At 45.1% G+C, this 14863-nt stretch overlaps 1 protein-coding gene and 2 long non-coding RNA genes across 11 annotated transcripts; 1 reads left to right on the forward strand and 2 right to left on the reverse strand.

The window, feature by feature from the left end:
• Positions 1-10402: 10402 nt before the first annotated feature.
• On the reverse strand, positions 10403-11471 carry LOC139027888 (polysialoglycoprotein-like). Of its 9 annotated transcripts, none has more exons than XM_070443983.1 (5): positions 11421-11471; positions 11168-11239; positions 11034-11098; positions 10964-11002; positions 10403-10932 (listed from the first exon to the last, which is right to left on the reverse strand). In XM_070443983.1, the coding sequence occupies exons 1-5, from the start codon at positions 11447-11449 to the stop codon at positions 10775-10777; spliced, it is 363 nt and encodes a 120-aa protein (XP_070300084.1). In that variant the 5' UTR covers positions 11450-11471; the 3' UTR covers positions 10403-10774. The 9 variants fall into 9 exon arrangements, with proteins under 9 accessions (XP_070300084.1, XP_070300085.1, XP_070300087.1 ...); XM_070443984.1 differs by having other exon boundaries at positions 10404-10925; positions 10960-11002; XM_070443986.1 differs by having other exon boundaries at positions 10540-10932; positions 10964-10995; positions 11063-11098.
• LOC139027890 (uncharacterized) lies at positions 10869-11469 on the forward strand. The gene is made up of 5 exons (XR_011480029.1): positions 10869-10932; positions 10964-11002; positions 11034-11098; positions 11168-11319; positions 11425-11469. It is a non-coding gene; the product is annotated as an uncharacterized lncRNA (long non-coding RNA).
• A 179-nt stretch (positions 11472-11650) lies between the features above and the next one.
• On the reverse strand, positions 11651-12320 carry LOC139027889 (uncharacterized). Its single transcript, XR_011480028.1, has 2 exons — positions 12124-12320; positions 11651-11952 (listed from the first exon to the last, which is right to left on the reverse strand). It is a non-coding gene; the product is annotated as an uncharacterized lncRNA (long non-coding RNA).
• Between the last annotated feature and the right edge of the window lie 2543 nt (positions 12321-14863).

Raw genomic sequence — 14863 nt, forward strand, 5'->3', positions numbered from 1 at the left:
GTGTGTTGGGTCAGGGGTTTTTCCTAACCAAGTGACCTGATCAGGAATGTATTGTCTCTCTCTCTATCAACATGTTAAATGTGCAACCAGAGGAAAAGAAACTCTGGACCACCTTTACTCCATATTCAAAGATGCATACAAAGCTCTCCCTCGCTCTCCATTTGGCTAATCTGACCATATTTCTATCCTCCGGATTCCTGCTTACAAGCAACAATTAAAGCAGGAAGCACCAGTGACTAGATCAATAAAAAAAGTGGTTAGATGAGGCAGATGCTAAACTACAGGACTGTTTTGCTAGCACAAACTGGAATATTTTCCGGGATTCTTCCGATGGCATTGAGGATTACACCACATCAGTCACTGGCTTCATCAATAAGTGCATCGATGACGTCATCCCCACAGTGACTATACGTACATAACCCAACCAGAAGTCATGGATTACAGGCAAAATCCGACCTGAGCTAAAAGGTAGAGCTGCCGCTTTCAAGGAGCGGGACTCTAACCTGGAAGCTTATAAGAAATCCCGCTATGCCCTCCGACAAACCATCAACCAGGCAAAGCGTCAATACAGGACAAAGATCACATCATACTACACCGGCTCCGATGCTGGTCGGATGTGGCAGGGCTTGCAAACTATTACAGACTACAAAGGGAAGCACAGCCGAGAGCAGCCCAGTGACACGAGCCTACCAGACGAGCTAAATTATTTATATGCTCGCTTCGAAGCAAGTAACACTGTAACACAGCATGAGAGCACCAGCTGTTCCGGACTACTGTGTGATCACATTCTCCGCAGCTGATGAGAGTAAGACCTTTAAACAGGTCAACATTCAAAGGCCACAGGGCCAAACGGATTACCAGGATGTGTACCCGAGCATCGCTGACCAACTGGCAAGCGTTTTCACTGACATTTTCAACCTCTCCCTGTCTGAGTCTGTAATACCAACATGTTTCAAGCATTGCACCATAGTCCCTGTGCCCAAGAAGACTAAGGTAACCTGCCTAAATAACTACCGACCCGTAGCACTCACGTCTGTGTTTTTGAAAGGCTGGTCATGGCTCACATCAATACCATTATCCTAGAAACCCTAAACCTACTCCAATTTGCATACCGCCCCAACAGATCCACAGATGAGCAATCTCTATGCACTCCACACTGCCCTTTCACACCTGGACAAAAGGAACACCTATGTGAGAATACTATTCATTGACTACAGCTCAGCGTTCAACACCATAGTGCACTCAAAGCTCATCACTGTCAATCAATCAAATGTATTTATAAAGCCCTTCTTACATCAACTGATGTCACAAAGTGCTGTACAGAAACCCAGCCTAAAACCCCAAACAGCAAGCAATGCAGGTGTAGAAGCACGGTAGCTAGGGAAACTCCCTAGGAAGGCCAAAACCTAGAAGAAACCTAGAGAGGAACCAGGCTATGAGGGTGGCCAGTCCTCTTCTGGCTGTGCCGGGTGGAGATTATAACAGAACATGGGCAAGATGTTCAAATGTTCATAGATGACCAGCAGGGTCAGATAATAATAATCACAGTGGTTGTAGAGGGTGAAACAGGTCGCACCTCAGGAGTAAATGTCAGTTGGCTTTTCATAGCCGATCATTCAGAGTATCTCTACCGCTCTGCTGGCTCTAGAGAGGTGAAAACAGCAGGTCTGGGACAAGGTAGCACGTCCGGTGAACAGGTCGGGGTTCCATAGCCGCAGGCAGAACAGTTGAGACTGGAGCAGCAGCACGGCCAGTGGCCTGGGGACAGCAAGGAGTCATCAGGCCAGGTAGTCTTGAGGCATGTCCTCCGAGAGAGAGAGAGAGAGAGAGAGAGAGAGAAACAGAGAGATTAGAGAGCATACTTAAATTCACACAGGGCACCGGATAAGACAGGAGAAATACACCAGATATAACAGACTGACCCTAGCCCCCCGAACATAAAGCATAAATACTGGAGGCTGAGACAGGAGGGGTCGGGAAACACTGTGGCCCCATCCGACGATACCCCCGGACAGGGCCAAACAGGCAGGATATAACCCCACCCACTTTGCCAAAGCACAGCCCCCACACCACTAGAGGGATATCTTCAACCACCAACTTACTATCCTGAGACAAGGCCGAGTATCTCCAGTATCTCCAATCTCCAGTGGGTGCGCGGGAGGGGGTAGATCCAGAATTTTGGGAGTCCTGTAGAAAGGAGATCGCGTCTCTTCCCTCCACGCCTCCGGGAAACCTTGAAGTCTCAAATTCGAATGCCTTTGGAAATGTTCATAATAATCAAATTTCTCCTCGAGTTTAGCGATGGAGTCTTCCAACTTCTTGTATTTTTGGTCCACTTCCTCACGGACGTCCAGGATGGCAGCCTGGTGGTCAGCATGGTCTTTTTCTAACTTTGTCACTCGTCCCTTTGTGACTTTATGGTCTTCGTGGAGTTTATCGACCAGTACATCAATTTTGCTGAGGGGTTCAGAAAGTGTCTCTTGGATTTATTTTTGTTATACCCTTGTCCATCTCCATTCTGAACCATGCTGGTGCTTCTTCCCGAGCTAGCATCCGCCGAGGCCGATGAAGGGCTGTCAGAGAGGGGCATTTTTCCATGCCTCGTCTGAGGCTTTGACATATTTGGCATATTTTGTTTTGGCGATACAATAAATGTTTTAACTTCCAACTCACTATTAACGAACAGTTAAACAATGTCAAAATGCCTTAAAACTGTTTGAAAGTTCGAGGACACTACGCAGGTGCGTCTTGTTAGAGCTTCGCCATTGGCGGAAGTCCCTCTCATATCATCATTCTTAACAGTCATCGTCCAATAAGTCTTCTACTGTTGTTCTTCTCCATTTCATGCACAACACATTGGAGGGACACTTCACATATGTAGTGGGTGTACTTTCCATGTTACAGTATTTCCTTTATAACATTTATAATGACTACATAACTAACAAAACAACATTAGTGTTCTTTAGATCACCTCTGACCATTCCCCACGTTTTATGTTAGATATATTGTTCCAGTAGTTGCTTCTGAACGTGTTAGAATTTCGTCGGGAAAAAGTATTCTTGAAACAAAGCAAAAGGGCGTCAAGCGTGAGTTGTTAACCCCCACCAGTTCCCTCCTCCCCCCTCTGCGGGTGAGAGGGGGCGGCAGCGTAGCCTAGTGGTTAGAGCGTTGGACTAGTAACTGAAAGGTTGCAAGATCGATCCCCGAGCTGACAAGGTACAAATCTGTGTCGTTCTGCCCCTGAACAAGGCAGTTAACCTACTGTTCCTAGGCCGTCAATGAAACGAAGAATTTGTTCTTAACTGACTTACCTAGTTAAATAAAGGTTAAAAAAAGAAGGATCTTGTTGAAGTCATTCATTGCAAAACCTGATCTGACCTATTTGGATCCTCACAGGACAGTCTGTAATCCCGACATATTCAAGCTGACTACCATTGCTCGTGTTCCCAAGAACTCCAAGGTAACCTGTCTGTAGCACTCACATCTGTGCTTTGAAAGTCTGGTCATGACCACATCAACACAATCATCCCAGACACCCTGTACCACACTCAATTTGCATATCTCCCCAACAGATCCACAGATGAAGCAATCTCAATTAAGAGGGGAAATAAACTATAGTGAGAATGCTGTTCATAGACTACAGCCCAGCGTTCAACACCATAGTCCCTCCAAGCTAGTAGGACCTTGGGACTGAAGACCTCCTTCTGCAACTGGATGCTGGGCTGATCTGTGCATTTCGTTGCTATCGCCTCCATTGTGTTTAAAGTGAACTATAATACCCTAAAGGACACTTTCCTTATATGATGCCACTTACTTAGGGGGCGTAAGTGTTAACTATATAGGATTAGTATTGAAATTCAAGACCATTATCGTTTTCGATCACACGGTTATTCCTCCCTGATTTACAATTCAACTCTGTACTGTACAGGCCACCAGTCGACTACTCGACTACACAGATGTGTACCACAATCTAAAGTGACGCTGAATAGACGGGACTACGCCGGTATATCTATCTATCATCTGAATGACACACGTATACACAATGACATAGTCCACATAATGACATGTTCTTCTTATGACATAGTCCACATCTAATGACAGAAAAAAACTTACAATAACATCGCTAGATCTCAGTCTGTATTATTGGCTGTATAGTATGCCTTATAACCTTGGGTATATTATGGTGTCTTATGCATGGCGTACTCTATGCCATAACAATGCAGGCTACAGCCATGTGCATGTTTGCTGAGCTATAGAAAAGGGTGGATTAACAAGTCGGTAATCGCCAGGTAGAGATCCTAAGCACCACCGTACTACACGCCTAAGGGCAAACTGATGACACATCTCTTTAAACATGAAACCATCCAAGTGTACCTTTCCATAAACGCAACCGAGCCAGGTGCCAAACCGGATTACAGTTCATACTTCACCAGCCCCATCACCATCGAGCGCCTCCAGGTGGACCTTCATCTAGTCCGCTTCCTCACCTCCTTCTCTGTCTCCTAATCTATCTCACACAACCTCTGTCTTGTATCTACCTCTCTACCCCCATGACTTGTGGCCACACACGACTCCAACACCATATCAAGTTTGCTGACGACCGAATGCGCTTAGATGAGGACGGGCACGGGACTTGGCAACATTGTTTTGGTGCCAGGAACACCTCTTCCTCTCAATTCAGTAAAAAGACCAAGGAGCCTGAGTGCAGGAGCGATGGGAGCAGCGCATCCATGACGGGTGTAACGGTTGTCTTAGTAAACTCTGAGAAAGCCGTCAATACCCATCAACAGGCTGTTAAAGGGTCTTGCTCTGACCCTACCCACAATCACTAGACTGTATACAAACCATATGCACACACACACACTACATTCACACTCCCACACAAAACACCACAAGACACCAACCAACACACATATGCGTACAATTACACACTCTCACAAACAAAACACACACCTTTACACTCATTTGCTGCTGCTGCTCTGTTCTTTATTTTGCTCTATTATTATCTATCCTGATGCCTAGTCACTTTACCCTGCCTTGTACATATCTACCTCAAATACCTCGTACCCCTGCACACTGATCTGGAACTGAACTCCTTGTATATAGCTTTATTCTTGGTATTTTATTACACTGTTACAATATATACAGTACCAGTCAAAAGTTTGGACACACCTACTCATTCCAGGGTTCTTTATTTTTTACAAATTTCTACATTGTAGAACATCAAAAGTATGAAATACCACATAAGGAATCCTGTAGTAACCAAAAAAATCTAAATATATTTTAGATTTGAGATTCTTCAAAGTAGCCACCCTTTGCCTTGATGACAGCTTTGCACACTCTTGGCATTTCTCTCAATCAGCTTCATGAGGTACTCACCTGGAATGCATTTCAATTAACAGGTGTGCCTTGTTTTAAAGTTAATTTGTGGAATTTATTTCCTTAGTGCGTTTGAGCCAATCCACTGTTTTGTGACAAGGTAGGGGTGGTATACAGAAAGTAGCCCTATTTGGTAAATACCAAGTCCATATTATGGCAAGAACAGCTCAAATAAGCAAAGAGAAACGAAAGTCTAATATTATTTTAAGACATGAAGTTCAGTCAATCCGGAAAATTTCAAAACTTTGAACGTTTCTTCAAGTGCAGTCACAAAATCCATCAAGCGCTAGACCCAGAGTTACCTCTGCTGTAAAGTTCAAGTAACAGACACATCTCAACATCAACTGTTCAGAGGAGACAGCGTGAATTAGGCCTCATGGTCAAATTTCTGCAAAGAAACCACTACTAAAGTACACCAATAAGAAGAAGAGACTTGCTTGGGCCAAGAAACACGAGCAATGGACATTAGACGGTGGAAATCTGTCCTTTTGGAAAAGCAATCCAGATGAAGCTGGTCGAGAGAATGCCGATGTGTGTGCAAAGCTGTCAACAGTAACGGGTGGCTAAATATAAATAAATATATATTGATATGTTTAACACTTTTTTGGGGTACTACATGATTCCATATGTGTTATTCATAGTTTTGAGTTCTTCACTATTATTTTACAATGTAGAAAATAGTCAAAATAAAGAAAAACCTCTTGAATGAGTAGGTGTGTCCAAACTTTTGATTGGTACTGTATGTATACATATATTCTATAGTTTTGTACTCTGCATCGTTGGGGTGGTCTCGTAAGCAAGCATTTCACGGTGAAGAGTTAATTTGAGAGTGAAAGACAAAGCGCGAGGGAGTCCAAATGTATTCTGACCTAGTCTTTAGTATGAAACCATTTTTAATGAGACGAGTACAAAACATTAAAGGAACACTTGTCTCCATGTCTCGTCCGTACCTGGTAGGAGTACTCGGGTGGGGGTCCCGCAAAGTTCATCCCAATGGCTGAGGGAGGAGGGTCATTCTTTTCCAGAGAATCTACCAATTTTCCTTCCTGAGGAAATTGCAAGAAATTACCGAGCTTCCCATTCAAACCGAAAGTGCTATTTAGAAGCATATGTATTATTTACCCAGGTAGGTTGACTGAGAACACATTCTCATTTACAGCAACAACCTGGGGAATAGTTACAGGGGAGAGGGGAGTGAATGAGCCAATAGTAAGCTTGGGATGATTAGGTGACCGTGATGGTATGAGGGCCAGATCGGGAATTTAGCCAGGACACCAGGGTTAACACCCCTACTCTAACAATAAGTGCCATGGGATCTTTAGTGACCACGGAGATTCAGGACACCTGTTTAACGTCCCACCCGAAAGACCTATCCCCAATCACTGCCCTGGGATATTATTTTAGACCAGAGGAAAGAGTGACTCCTACTGGCCCTCCAACACCACTTCCAGCAGCAACTGGTCTCCAATCTAGGGACTGACCATTACCAACCCTGCTTAGCTTCAGAAGCAAGCCAGCTGTGGGATGCAGGGTGTTAAGCAGCAAATAAAATCCAACATGATTATACCACTCTACATGGAGAAATACACTAATGGGTTCTTGTATTTGTTGCATATTAATCAACTCAAAGTCACCACACTATTTCATTAATGTAGCCTAGTTTTAACAGGTCTATGAGCCACTGTTGGCCGACGGGTCAAATGAGGTTATTACAGTAGCCTACCCTTCACTGAAAGATGCATTTCGGTCCTTTCCTCTCCCCTTGCACCTGGCTATCAAGGGAATTTGGGAAGGTTGTGGCTGTTTATACTTCGGTTATTGTGATGATTTTGTCAGAGGAAACAAATCTGAATCTCCTATAATGTAACAGTTACGCTGTAGCGGAGATTCAGCCCACTGGATAGCGCCGCAGTTGATCAATTGCACGTGAATCTAAACCCGCAGTTTATCATGTGCCATTCTAAGGTAGGCTATATTTACATCAAATCTTCTCAATCCTACCTATTGCATCTGTTCTCCAGCAATAAAGTAAATTATCAAGTTAATATTCATTTAGTCACAGCATCAACTAAACGTGAGCCTACACAAACGTGGACTACATAATCAAATTAAATAAACTTGTCAAGACCCTGCCATTCTTCTCGTTATTACTTCTATTCAAGACAAAATACCCCCAGTTCTCGCATTATTTACACAGACTTGGTCAGAAAGGGTAACTGATTCTCAAGACCCAGACAAACAAATGTAGAATAACATTCAATACACAAACTTAGGCTACATAAAATAACCTGGAAGGCCTACCTGTAGCAAACAAAATAATTTGCATAGGCCATAACGTTTAACTTCCTTCAAAACACGCTGAATTTATTATTTATTTCACTTTATTTAACCAGGTAGGCTAGTTGAGAACAAGTTCTCATTTACAACTGCGACCTGGCCAAGTAAAGCATAGCAGTGTGAACAGACAACAACACAGAGTTACACATGGAGTAAACAATAAACAAGTCATAACACAGTAGGGGGAAAAAATGTCTACATACATTGTGTGCAAAGGCATGAGGAGGTAGGCAATAATATGGCCATAGGAGCGAATAATTCAAATTTAGCAGATTAACACTGGAGTGATAAATCATCAGATGATCGTGCAAGTAGAGATACTGGTGTGCAAAAGAGCAGAAAAGTAAATAAATAAAAACAGTATGGGGATGAGGTAGGTAAATTGGGTGGCCTGTTCAGATGGACTATGTACAGCTGCAGCGATCGGTTAGCTGCTCAGATAGCAGATGTTTAAAGTTGGTGAGGGAAAAAAGCCCAGTTTCAGCGATTTTTGCAATTCGTTCCAGTCACAGGCAGCAGAAGACTGGAAGGAAAGGCGGCCAAATGAGGTGTTGGCTTTTGGGATGATCAGTGAGATATACCTGCTGGAGCGCGTGCTCCGGGTGGGTGTTGTTATCGTGACCAGTGAACTGAGATAAGGCGGAGCTTTACCTAGCATGGACTTATAGATGACCTGGAGCCAGCGGGTCTGGCGACGAATATGTAGCGAGGGCCAGCCGACTAAAGCATACAGGTCGCAGTGGTGGGTGGTATAAGGTGTTTAGTAACAAAACGGATGGCACTATGATAAACTGTATCTAGTTTGCTGAGTAGAGTATTGGAAGCATTTTGTAGATGACATCGCCGAAGTCGAGGATCGGTAGGATAGTCAGTTTTACTAGGGTAAGTTTGGCGGCGTGAGTGAAGGAGGCTTGGTTGCGAAATAGAAAGCCGATTCTTGATTTGATTTGGATTGGAGATGTTTAATATGAGTCTGGAAGGAGAGTTTACAGTCTAGCCAGACACCTAGGTATTTATAGATGTCCACATATTCTAGGTCGGAACCGTCCAGGGTGGTGATGCTAGTCGGGCGGGCGGTGCAGGCAGCGAACGGTTGAAAGCATGCATTTGGTTTTACTAGCATTTAAGAGCAGTTGGAGGCCACGGAAGGAGTGTTGTATGGCATTGAAGCTCGTTTGGAGGTTAGATAGCACAGTGTCCAAGGAAGGGCCAGAAGTATACAGAATGGTGTCGTCTGCGTAGAGGTGGATCAGGGAATCGCCCGCAGCAAGAGCAACATCATTGATATATACAGAGAAAAGAGTCAGCCCGAGAATTGAACCTGTGGTCCCCCAAAGAGACTGCCAGAGGACCAGACAATGCCCTCCGATTTGACACACTGAGCTCTGTCTGCAAAGTAGTTGGTGAACCAGGCAAGGCAGTCATCAGAAAAACCGAGGCTACCGAGTATAAGAATATGGTGATTGACAGTCGAAAGCCTTGGCCAGGTCGATGAAGACGGCTGCACAGTACTGTCTTTTATCGATGGCGGTTATATCGTTTAGTACCTTGAGCGTGGCTGAGGTGCACCCGTGACCGGCTCGGAAACCGGATTGCACAGTGGAGAAGGTACGGTGGAATTCGAGATGGTCAGTGATCTATTTAACTTGGCTTTCGAAGACCTTAGGCAGGGCAGGATGGATATAGGTCTGTAACAGTTTGGGTCCAGGGTGTCTCCCCCTTTGAAGAGGGGGATGACCGCGGCAGCTTTCCAATCCTTGGGGATCTCAGACGATATGAAAGAGATGTGAAACAGGCTGGTAATAGGGGTTGCGACAATGGCGGCGGATAGTTTCAGAAATAGAGGGTCTAGATTGTCAAGCCAGCTGATTTGTATGGGTCCAGGTTTCGCAGCTCTTTCAGAACATTTGCTATCTGGATTGGGTTGGCATAAATGAGTAAAGCGTGTCACAGAAATGTTTGAATTACAGCAGATACCTACCGGTAGCTCAAACGTTGGAGCCAATTTTGTTGCTGTATTAACTGACTAAAGGTTGCGTGTACTGCTTTTTGAATTCATGGCGACTAAGTACGGTTTGCTACGAGCACACCCTGAGCGTTCATCATGCGGCTAGAGAAGGCCTGTATGAACAGACTTCCTCACGCTTCTCATAGAAATTTACGGTTTCTTCCAATGGTTTATCCCATGTAAATCGGAGTGGTGGGAAATCTGGTCAACCTGTTCCTGCCCTCAACCCTAGTTTAGCGGCACTACAAGCAACTCTGGGAGAGCCTGGACCTGATGCACCTGCAGCTAAGACAGGTTAGCATTGACTTATTTAAACATGAAAGTTTGGATTGGCACTGGGATATGAAGACACACCGCCAAAACGATGGGCTAATGATACGAGAGCTGGTTTTACATGTATTCACTAATAGGAACCAAGTCAGTTACAAGAGAAGACTCAGCAGCATTAAAAAAAACAACGAACGAGATAGTACAACACCATCACATATTTACAGATATCATAACGCAATTACAACGTGATATAGTTAGCACTGACACTTAACCCGATTCTAGCAGCCTCATATCCAACTAAACACTCAGTTCCAAAACCATCAAGTTTAGAGAACTAGAACCCATTCCACATCATGTGATGCTACTAGCATAATTGACCAAATGTAGCTTAAGGCAAATGGTGATTTAAGCACAGGGGTCAAAGTAAACATATTGCTGATGCCAAAGCATGGTTATATGCAAAATAAATGTTGCCATCACCACAGTTACTCATGTCAGGTCATAGACCTCAACTCCAAGTAGGAACCGTCAAAACAATACTGAGGACACAAGTATTACAGTAGCTTTAATTAAGCCAAAACAAGAAAATGCAGTTACACACACACCTGGACTAGAATACCCATGAATCTTGCATGGACCCCGAGCACCATGTCCCACATCAGATATCCATGTTTGTGGTAACGGGGGCTCAGATGCAGAAGAGAACAGTTCCTCAATGGCATGGTCAGAATGCCGTCGCAGCTGCAGAGGTAGCGTCGTCAAGACGGGCCAGTGGCAGCTTCAGAGGTAGCGTCGTACAGACGGGCCAGTGGCAGCTTCAGAGGTAGCGTCGTCAGACGGGCCAGTGGCAGCTTCAGAGGTAGCGCCGTCAGACGGGCCAGTGGCAGCTTCAGAGGTAGCGCCGTCAGACGGGCCAGTGGCAGCTTCAGAGGTAGCGCGTCAGACGGGCCAGTGGCAGCTTCAGAGTAGCGTCGTCAGACGGGCCAGTGGCAGCTTCAGAGGTAGCGCGTCAGACGGGCCAGTGGCAGCTCAGAGGAAGCCGTCAGACGGGCCAGTGCAGCTTCAGAGGTAGCGTCGTCAGACGGGCCAGTGGCAGCTTCAGAGGTAGCGTCGTCAGCGGGCCAGTGGCAGCTTCAGAGGTAGCGTCGTCAGACGGCAGTGGCAGCTTCAGAGGTAGCGTCGTCAGACGGGCCAGTGGCAGCTTCAGAGGTAGCGTCGTCAGAGGGGCCAGTGGCAGCTTCAGAGGTAGCGTCGTCAGAGACGGGCCAGTGGCAGCTTCAGAGGTAGCGTCGTCAGAGACGGGCCAGTGGCAGCTTCAGAGTAGCGTCGTCAGAGGACGGCCAGTGGCAGCTTAGAGGTAGCGTCGTCAGACGGGCCAGTCAGCTTCAGGGTCGGTCGTCAGAGGACGCCAGTGGCAGCTTCGAAGGTAGCGTCGTCAGAGGACAGGGACATCATTTGCGGGAGCTACCATGGTTGGAGAAGCTTGGATTCTACTTCATTAGTCTGAAATACTCTAGAGAGAAAACAAAAAGGAACAGTTGGGTATTCTACAGCAACACAGCTGTTCTAACACGTCTAGGCCAAATTGCCATTCGAATGTTGAGCAACATGAACCCAACACAGATTTAAAAGTTTATGTTCAGGCCGTACCTTCTCGTCTTGTTTAGCGTCAGACCCTATGGATCGGACAAGGCCAGGGCATGCACAATGGAGACGTCATTTGATGACACGCTGAAAAACGTAGGTTAGGTACACAAGCAAAAATGACCAAATCAAAGGGTTTGACAACGTTATTTAGACAACTAAGTTACCTATGGTGTTGAATGAGTGTCAAACACACAGCACCAATAGACACAGTACAAAGCTAGAAGGGTTGTGGAAAGAAACCTTACCTCCAAGTCTCCTCTGCAGAGAGACTTGATCTTGCTTCTGGGACTTTCCAACAGGGTAACAAGAAACTGAGGAGAAAGTGTTGAAAGAAGTTGAGTTGCCACAAAATAGCTACATATATTAAGTAATTACAAGATGACAATGCGGAAAAACAGAAAGTCAAATTTGAATCTCACACTGATAAAGTTAGCATATTTCCCAAACATCCTTCAATCCAAATAAAACATTAGTGAACCAACCTTTCACAACCCCACACGTCAACACAAAGAGCAGCAATTCTTCACACCTCCCATGATCATGAAAATAGTCTGTGTTATCAACAGGTAATGTCTCAATGGCCTGTATGAGGCTTATATAGGCCACTAATGACCGTTTACCTGACAAACATGACTTAACGATCAATTAACAAGCTTGATTGAGGTGTTACATTCAGATAGAAATAAGCATGTAGAACATATGTTGATTCTGGTGGGCAGGCAATCTTTTCTACTCCATATATTTGCATTTATATCTGTAATGTTTAACCCTAATGGTCTACAGCTCAGCAGTAGAAAGAAGTAGGCCTAATTATTTTAGGTGTAATTTCAAAGATATTAGGGGGAAATAAACATTGTACCCAAATCCACTTTTTACAATGTCTCTGGGAAATGGGTAGGCCTCCACCATATAGTCTCACAGTTTTACAGCGTGTTTATATTCCTTTATTACATAGATCACATACATAAATATATATGTTAGCTGTAGGTAGCTTTGGGAATAAATTCCCATATGTATTGTTACTAACATAAATCATAATATATATTTTCCTCATTTGCTCTGTAGGAGTTCGTCATATGAAGGACATTCAAGTGGGTGTGACCCCTAAACTGTAGGAGGGGCTCAGTGGGGTGACAGACATCCTGTAAGGGATTCTCAGCTAGTGTCTGAGGACCTGTAGGAGGCTGTGTCTACAGCTGTGGGGCAGGACAAGCATGGTAACCTAACCTCAATGTATGAAGGATTTTATTGTTAGGATAGTAATCTCCAATCTTTTAAAATATGTCTCTGTGTCTCTCCACCAATCTCCCTTCTTTCCCTCCCCAACCCACTTAAGTAGGTTCAGCCCAGGATAAGTGCACCACCTGGCTGTGATCCCCAGTCCAGCTGCTCCATGTAACCTAGCTGGGAAGCAGGACCTCAGCGAATGTATGTGGTTGTTCCTTACTTTAACATAAAACTATCATAGATATTATGTACACCTAATTGTCTTCTCACATGTTCCTTCGCCCTCCTCCTCAGACCGCTGCACTCTGACCTTTGACCCTTGCACGCGCCAACGATCACCTGCTCCTCTCCCAGGAGAACGTACGAGGGCATCCCCAGGAAGGAAAAGGGGAAACGGTGTATGGTGGGAATGAACGATCTTCCCTAGAGCCTCCAGCTGGATGAGCGCCAGCTGAGCACCTGGCACAATGGGTGCCTGTGTAACCGATGTGAAATGGCTAGCTAGGTAGCGGTGGTGCGCGCTAGCAGCCTTTCATCGGTGACGTCACTTGCTCTGAAACCTTGAAAGTGGTGTTCCCCTTGCTCTGCAAGGGCCGCGGCTTTTGTGGAGCGATGGGTAACGATGCTTCATGGGTGACTGTTGTTGATGTGTGCAGAGGGTCCCTGGTTCACGCCCGGGGCGAGGGGACGGACTAAAGTTATACTGTTACACCTGGAAGCGGTGGCTGGCCACTGTCACCACTCCGCATCAGAATGCTGCTGGACTACGAGGCTGGAAAACTGACGAACTACGGAGACGGGCAGACACGGCTGCATGCCTTGCCTTCACTCAGGAGCTGTTCCCGACCTGTTGCCACGACGACAACACGAAAGGGGATGACGTGACCTAACAATCTCATATGGGACTATCTCCGTAACCATATACTTAGATAGACATCGTATCATTGTATCTGTCCCATTATGGTGTCTGCAAGAGCACGGGCAGCGCCATTGAGGCCATCTCCATTTTTAAAGTAGTCCATTTTCTTCTTCTACTACGTCTATGAGTTGGCAAACAAACTGAAAGAGTGCACACTGCCAACAAGAGTGTGTTTGAACAGGTATAAAGCCAAGGTTGGTGGTTTACTGCCAGCTGCAGATATGGAATGTTTTCTCATGAGCATAATTCATTGGCTGATCCCCCCTGGTGACCTGTATGGAATTCTGTGATCTTACCTTAACCTATAGGAAGTCCCACCCCATCCCCCCCTTTTGTCCTCAGAAAAGCCTAAATTCATCGGGGCATGGACTCTACAGGGATACTGGCCCATGTTGACTCCATGGCTTTCCACAGCTGTGTCAGGATGGCTGGATGTCCTTTGGGTGGTGGACATTCTTGATACACACGGGAAACCGCCACCTAATAACATACCCCGTTTTATAGGCACGTAAATGTTTTGTCTTGCCCATTCACTCTCTGAATGTAACACATACAAAATCCATGTCTCAATTGTCTCGAGGCTTAAAAATCCTTTAACCTGTCTCCTCCCCTAAATCTATACTGATGAAGTGGATTTAACAAGTGACATCAGTAAGTGATCATAGCTTTCATCTGGATTTACCTGGTCAGTCTATGTCATGGAAAGAGCAGGTATTCTTAACTTTTTGTATATTCAGTGTTTATAAAGATGATATCTCTATCATTCTCTATTGGCTAGATAGAGCTAGAACCATATTGTCTATATTGTGTCACTAACCTTGGTCTAGGTGAGTAAAAACGTATATAGACGGAAGCGAGCTAGCTTTTTGGATTGAATCCTAGCCTCTGTCCCAGTTGGATACAAGGACACTGATGCCTGAATGGGTGAAAGCAATATGGCCTTCCATTATGCTCGGTGTAGTTACCTCCATATTCCCTTCAACTATCCAGACTTCTAAGATCAGTTAGTTTGGGAAAGTACGAGGACTGAAATTTGCTCAGTGCCGAAAAAAATTAGAGGGAACGCCATCATGGTT

Source organism: Salvelinus sp. IW2-2015, linkage group LG6.1 (genome assembly GCF_002910315.2).
Source record: "Salvelinus sp. IW2-2015 linkage group LG6.1, ASM291031v2, whole genome shotgun sequence".
In the NCBI taxonomy this organism is placed as follows: Eukaryota; Metazoa; Chordata; class Actinopteri; order Salmoniformes; family Salmonidae; genus Salvelinus; species Salvelinus sp. IW2-2015.

What these genes read in the sequence shown, in the direction of transcription:
- LOC139027888 (XM_070443979.1), bottom strand. Translation starts at nt 11,449, where the DNA reads ATGATGTCCCTGTCCTCTGACGACGCTAC. An exon ending in CTGTCCTCTGACGACGCTAC is followed by an intron (nt 11,278 to 11,420) that starts CTTCGAAGCTGC and finishes TGACGACGCTAC; the next exon opens with CTCTGAAGCTGCCACTGGCC. An exon ending in CACTGGCCCGTCTGACGACG is followed by an intron (nt 10,933 to 10,963) that starts CTACTCTGAAGC and finishes GGCCCGTCTGAC; the next exon opens with GCGCTACCTCTGAAGCTGCC.